Source organism: Engraulis encrasicolus, chromosome 5 (assembly GCF_034702125.1).
Source record: "Engraulis encrasicolus isolate BLACKSEA-1 chromosome 5, IST_EnEncr_1.0, whole genome shotgun sequence".
NCBI classification, from domain to species: Eukaryota; Metazoa; Chordata; class Actinopteri; order Clupeiformes; family Engraulidae; genus Engraulis; species Engraulis encrasicolus.
In genome coordinates this window covers 3740145-3747581 of record NC_085861.1, presented here as the reverse complement: position 1 = coordinate 3747581, position 7437 = coordinate 3740145, and the positions used below count along the sequence as shown (strand labels likewise).

Here is a 7437-nt window from a genome sequence, read left to right as displayed (position 1 = left end):
TGAGCAAAAGGCAACTAACCCAACAATGCTCCAGGGACTGTAACCAATACCCTGTACTTAATTTTTTTTTACTGTGGCCCTGCCGTGGCGCAAATAGTCAGGCACTCTTCCCCCTCTCTCTCTCCCCACTCGCTAGCTTCCTGTCATTACCTTCACTGTCCTGTCAAAGCCAAAAAGCGCCCCCCTCTCTACCAGAGAGAGTGGATAAGAGAGAGGTTCCATTGGCCCATTGTTTCCAGGCTCTACTGTCGCAAGGGGTAGAGGGGGGGAATCCCCCTTTAGGCAGACCTAAGGACTGTTCTATCCATTCTAGGAGCATTATGACACGCCCCTTTAGGCAGACCGGAACCTGTTCATGTTAGGTGCCCATAGAAACCTATTATGTTGGCATGTCTCTACATACTTAAAGAATCTCTGTGTCTAACCCCCCCCCCCCGAAAAACAAAACAAACAAACTGCTGAAAGTCGCTTTGGATATAAATTGTGGGCTAATGGTGCATTCCCTGAGGGTAGGAGCTTCCCAATATGCAACCAGGAGGCAGCTAACTCCCACTTGAAAGCGTTTCAACCAGCAAGTCACACATGAACTATTTCTATCACCCATGCTGTGCACTGTCATTGCTGTGTCTGTTGACGTCACGATTTCGAAGTCGGGGTACTTCGATTTGGCCCCAGTTCGCGACTTGAACATTCCACATTCCAACAGGCGTTCCAATGCATTTCAGCATGTAGGAGGTCAGAAATATCCCATCTCACTCTCGGGGAATGCACCATAAGTGTAGTGTAATGTCATGTAGTGTCATTTATGAGGGTGTGAGTCCAGGGCTGGTGATGTCGGGGGTGGGGCTGGTGATCTCCGGGGTGGGGCTGGCCAGGCATTCACTGGACTTGAGGCTGGTGAGAGACTTGAAGCTGCCCACCGACGTCAGGGAGCCGCAGAGGCCGCGCAGCGACGGGGTGTCCTCTTTCCCTGAGGAGGGAGGAGGAGGAGAAACACACACACACACACACACACACACACACACACACACACACACACACACACACACACACACACACACACACACACACACACAGGCAAGCAAGTACACACACACACACACACACACACACACACACACACACACACACACACACACACACACACACACACACACACACACACACAGACACCAAATAAATGTTGAAGTAGCGATCATAAAGCTAAGTACATTTCTAAATTCTGAGCAGTCATGTGTAAGCAGTTAGGGTGCCAGACGTGTAGCCCAAAGTGTTCAGGTTCGACTCCCGACCCGCCAGGTTGGTGGAGTGGAGGGAGTAATGAGCCGTCGGGAAGGAGGTTTACTAATGTTCCACGCCAAGCTCTGCTACTTAGCATCTGTTAGTGCCGCCACACATCGGCGGCAGTTCTAATCCATTGTTTTCAATACAACCCCAAACACCGGCTCCGATGTCCACAGACATCTGCAGATGTCAACTGGCGATTAGGGACGAGTTCTATTTTGTCAGAGCCACCCATTGATTATCCATGATGCTCTGAGTCTGCTGTGGTGAAATTGTGGGAAACGAAAGTGCTCCTCAGTGCTGTCGGAACCGATGTGCGGACATCGTTAGCCTGATTATCATTGACTTTCAAATCTCTTCGAGACTTGGTCTGATGAAGAGCATAACAATTAACATTTCCCAAACCGCATTTCCCAAATGGCCTCCCTTGGTTTGCTAATGATTGTTTGCTTCCCAACAAAGTGGGAGGAGTTCCCGTATTTGTGGGAACGCAGAACACTTGACCTGACTGGTAGCAACGCTGAAGCTGTTGCGTCACTAGGAGGGCACGGCCTGCCTAGGAAATCGTTACACTCACCCCCTTAAACCTCACTCCCATTCGGGTCACGGCACCAATTTAGCTGAGGTGATCTGCGCTAGTTCGACACTCACGCTGCATTCATATCAACAGCACGGACATCTGCAGTATGTCCACAGAACGTGTCCGAAACTGTTAAAATACATGAAAACAAATCATGCCTTGCACACAGAAACGCGGTGTAAGCGCGGCGCATGTCCGTCACACCCGGACATGTCCGCGTTGCTCCTTGAAAATAGAACTCGAGTCTCAGACTGATAGCTCAGTGCTACCGATACTGTATGAGGCTTCGGGAGGGAGGTTTACTAGCATTCTACCAATACTGTATGAGGCTTCAGGAGGGAGATTTACTAACGTTCTACTGATACTGTATGAGGCTTCAGGAGGGAGATCTACTAACGTTCTACTGATACTGTATGAGGCTTCAGGAGGGAAATCTACTAACGTTCTACTGATACTGTATGAGGCTTCAGGAGGGAGATCTACTAACGTTCTACTGATACTGTATGAGGCTTCGGGAGGTTTACTAACGTTCTACTGATACTGTATGAGGCTTCAGGAGGGAGATCTACTAACGTTCTACTGATACTGTATGAGGCTTCGGGAGGTTTACTAACGTTCTACTGATACTGTATGAGGCTTCAGGAGGTTTACTAACGTTCTACTGATACTGTATGAGGCTTCAGGAGGGAGGTTTACTGACGTTCTACTGATACTGTATGAATCTTCGGGAGGGAGGTTTACTGACGTTCTACTGATACTGTATGAGGCTTCAGGAGGTTTACTAACGTTCTACTGATACTGTATGAGGCTTCAGGAGGGAGGTTTACTGATGTTCTACTGATACTGTATGAGGCTTCGGGAGGGAGGTTTACTGACGTTCTACTGATACTTTATGAATCTTCGGGAGGGAGGTTTACTAACGTTCTACCGATACTGTATGAGGCTTCAGGAGGGAGGTTTACTGACGTTCTACTGATACTGTATGAGGCTTCAGGAGGGAGGTTTACTGACGTTCTACTGATACTGTATGAATCTTCGGGAGGGAGGTTTACTAACGTTCTACTGATACTGTATGAATCTTCGGGAGGGAGGTTTACTAACGTTCTACCGATACTGTATGAGGCTTCGGGAGGGAGGTTTACTAACGTTCTACCGATACTGTATGAGGCTTTGGGAGGGAGGTTTACTAACGTTCTACCGATACTGTATGAGGCTTCGGGAGGGAGGTTTACTAACGTTCTACCAATACTGTATGAGGCTTCGGGAGGGAGGTTTACTAACGTTCTACCGATACTGTATGAGGCTTCGGGAGGGAGGTTTACTAACGTTCTACCGATACTGTATGAGGCTTCGGGAGGGAGATCTACTAACGTTCTACTGATACTGTATGAGGCTTCGGGAGGGAGGTTTACTAACGTTCTACTGATACTGTATGAGGCTTCGGGAGGGAGGTTTACTGACGTTCTACTGATACTGTATGAGGCTTCGGGAGGGAGGTTTACTAACGTTCTACTGATACTGTATGAGGCTTCGGGAGGGAGGTTTACTAACGTTCTACTGATACTGTATGAGGCTTCGGGAGGGAGGTTTACTGACGTTCTACCGATACTGTATGAGGCTTCGGGAGGGAGATCTACCAACGTTCTACTGATACTGTATGAGGCTTCGGGAGGGAGATCTACTAATGTTCTACTGATACTGTATGAGGCTTCGGGAGGGAGGTTTACTAACGTTCTACTGATACTGTATGAGGCTTCGGGAGGGAGGTTTACTAACGTTCTACCGATACTGTATGAGGCTTCGGGAGGGAGGTTTACTAACGTTCTACTGATACTGTATGAGGCTTCGGCAGGGAGGTTTACTGACGTTCTACTGATACTGTATGAATCTTCGGGAGGGAGGTTTACTAACGTTCTACCGATACTGTATGAGGCTTCGAGAGGGAGGTTTACTAACGTTCCACACCAAGCTAGTTTGCATCCATTACATCCGCAAATACCTTAGAATCCATTTATGAAAGTATAACTAGTTCAAGTACTAACAATTGGAAAAGGATCTAGATTTTGTTTTGTTTTTTACCCCGACAGCTAGCCTGCATGACTGTGACAGATGAAGCAAAACATAGCCATTGCCAATATAATACCACTCAGTGAAAGAAAATAATTACAATAGAATTAGAAACATTTTGACACTGCATTACAAACAAGCGATGAGCAATGCAGATAATCCCCGAATAAAATACTACTAGAGCAGACTGTGATTCATCTTGTTACGGTGTAGGGTTGTGAAGAGGCCATCGATGAGCTAATGCTACCGCGGTTATTAATTAATTAGACCGTGTGTGTGTGTGTGTGTGTGTGTGTGTGTGGGTGTGTGTCTGCGCGCGCACGCGTGTGTGTGTATGTGTGTGTGTGTGTCTGTGCGCGCATGCGTGCGTGCGTGCGTGTGTGTGCGTGTGTGTGTGTGTGTCTGTGTGCATGTGTGTGTGTGTGTCTGTGTGTGTGTGTGTGTGTGTGTGAAGAAGCCAGTGATGGGCTAATGCAGCTAGTGTGGTTATTAGTTAGACGACCGTGGAGTTCCCAAACTGAGGGTCTGGGTTAGCCTGATAAACCAGGCTAAATGTGAGACTGGAGTAATTTAGTCTGGCCCTGATGAACGTTACCTCGGACGATTGCTGAAGAGAACAACCAGTTGTTTTTTCAAACCGTGACGGCGCTCTGACCAATCTGCGATCTTTGCCGTTGATGTGCTTTCCAAACCGTGTTGCAAGCTTCGTCGTCACTCCCTGAAAACCCCGCCCGCTTTGATTCAAAACAAATCTGTACGTTGTAATTGGTTTTGCCAGACTCAGGGCAAAGCGTTCAAAACGTTCTCAGATCCGAGGCCAGACCCACTTGCAGCTCAAAAATTTCTGCGCCCAGCGGGTGGCACTGGTTTACCAGGCTAGGTCGGGGTTAGTGACTAATTAGGCTACTTAACACTCAGCATCTCCACAGAAACAACAAAGGAGGCTGTGTCTGTCTGTCTGTCTGTCTGTCTGTCTGTCTGCCTGCCTGTGTGCAGGCATATGTTGTAGACACACTAGCCATCTGCAGACATCTGTTCAGATATGGTAGTGTAGTGTGTCAGAGAGAGAGAGAGGGAGAGAGAGAGAGAGAGAGAGAGAGAGAGAGAGAGAGAGAGAGAGAGAGAGAGAGAGAGAGAGAGAGAGAGACTGTGTATGTGGCCATGTGGTTATGATCTGTGTGTGCGTGTGTGTGTAAGTGTGTGTAAGTGTGTGTGTGTGTGTGTGTGTGTGTGTGTGTGTGTGTGTGTGTGTGTGTGTGTGTGTGTGCAGGGCCGCTGACAGGTTTGGCTGGGCCCGGGACAAAATTTTCTCAATGGGCCCCCCCTCCCAACACCAAAAAAGCCCCCCACCCCCTCATCCCTGACGGTCCCTACACAAAATAGTTAAACGCCCAACCACAACCACGTAATTCCCTTGTGCAGCTCCAAAACACACCACGTCGGGATGACAAGCCCATTTATAACGGATAAACAAAAACTTATTTACAACCTTACGGATATGGACTGAGTGAAGTTATGGTTTTCAAAATCCTATCACAATAAAATCCACGCTATTGTAGCTCATGAATAGCACATTTTTCATCACATCGACCATTTTCACTTGACCAAGGGGAATCATGTCAAGGACGCGTGTATGTCCGCTGAACTTCCAGAGAGGGGAACAAGGCGGAGCACATTCATCTTGCGAGTGTCAAGTTCACCGCAATCAGAAACGAAAGTTACAGGTTACCCCAAAACGACACCGTTATAACCCATTCGTTACATTCAATTCTAGGCTATCTAAATGTCAATTTCACACGTTGACATGCCACTGGCTTATTTTAAACCAAATAAGTTTAAACCAGAGTCGAGTTACACTGGCTGTAATTCAGCTGACCGGGGATGATTCTCAAATCAATTCAGCCTGCGTGCGCGTGCCTGCCTGAAACTTTTGATTTGGACACATAATTGCAGAGTAATGCGCATATTCATAGATTCAATTACATAGGCGCATGAAACACATTGTAATTAAGCCGTTGTGGTAATCAAATTATTCGATACCCCCTGTCTCTCTGATACTGAATCCCGTGTGACTTGCTCACGGCCTCCTGTGCCAATGTTAGGCTACTTGACGACGGGGCTGGAAAAAGTTTGCCGTGTCTTATCTGCTGCACAGCTGCTTTTACTGGTGCCCGCTACATCATTCCAGTCTTTCCTGAAATATTTAGCCAGAGAACCCCTCAGCCTTTTGGCTTCTTCCTCTCTTTTTCGATTTTCCTTCTTTTTCTGCGCTCCTGACTTGTGCATGTTTAGTTTACTAACTGGCTCGCGCACACTGACCACTTATCGAATGCTGTCGTCTTTTTTTCTAGAAAGACCAAACCATTTTGGAATAGGGGTGATAGGGGGTTATTGGCCGTTTTTTCAAGGGCAATGAAGACAAACATCTATAAGTAATTGTTTGAATGCAAATAAAGCACTTTTCTACCCTAAAAAACAACACATTTTGAAGTGAACGTATCATAATTGAGCCCAACGTCATGGGGGCCCAGTTATGGGCCCCCCTCTATTCCAGAATTCCCAGGGCCCGGGACAAAAAGCCCTTTAGTCCCCCCCTGTCGGCGGGGCTGTGTGTGTGTGTGTGTGTGTGTGTGTATGTTGTCGGAAAATCTGGAAGAGACCTCAATACTGTTGCTAAGCAACCAACCTGTCAAATTCAGGAAACAGATCAGACCCTGACATTTACTCCCACTCTGTCTCCCTCTCTCTCTCACACACACACACACACACGCACGCACGCACGCACGCACGCACGCACGCACACACACGCACGCACGCACGCACACACACACACAGCCCAACCTTACTATCTTTCTGTGGCCCTTGTGGGGCCCTTCCTATCTTTGTGGGGCTCAACTGTGCCCAAACCAAAACAATCCCTAACCCTAACCTGTCAGCTGACACACACACACACACACACACACACACACACACACACACACACACACACACACACACACACACACACACACACACACACACACACACACACACACACACACACACCACAAACACACACAAATGCTGACTGGCATGTCCATGTCCAACCACACAGCTATTCACCACGTTAACTCATTTATCCTAAAGTGGCTTTAAAGGACCAGTTCAGTCAATTTCAACATGCAGTTGTAATGCTCACACTAACCTGGACTTGTCAGTACCTGAGGTTTTTTCTTTCTTCTTCAGCCTTTTCCGAGATCTTGGTCATTATAATGGGGGCATCGCTTTGTTTACATTTCAATTTAAAAAAAAAAAAAAAATCCCAAAAACATCCAAAATATAAAACATCATTAGACAACTAGCAAACAGCGGTACCTTTTGGGAAAATATTTGGAGTAGGCCTATTTTAATTTTTAAAAAAATGTTAACAAATGCTGCCCCCATTAGAATAGCTCATATCTTGGAAAGTGCTTAGCCGAAAAATGTGGCCTCACCGGGTACTGAGAAGTCAAGGGTAGCGTGAGCAA

General features: G+C 47.1%; 1 protein-coding gene across 1 annotated transcript in view; it reads right to left on the bottom strand.

Moving 5' to 3' along the window:
• Window positions 1-603: 603 nt before the first annotated feature.
• rundc3b (RUN domain containing 3b) overlaps window positions 604-7437 on the bottom strand; it is a 45620-nt gene continuing 38786 nt past the window's right edge. Inside the window, exon 11 of the mRNA XM_063197938.1 lies at window positions 604-970. Coding sequence (XP_063054008.1) covers window positions 804-970 — 167 coding nt within the window. The 3' untranslated portion in view covers window positions 604-803. The remainder of the gene's footprint in view (window positions 971-7437) is intronic.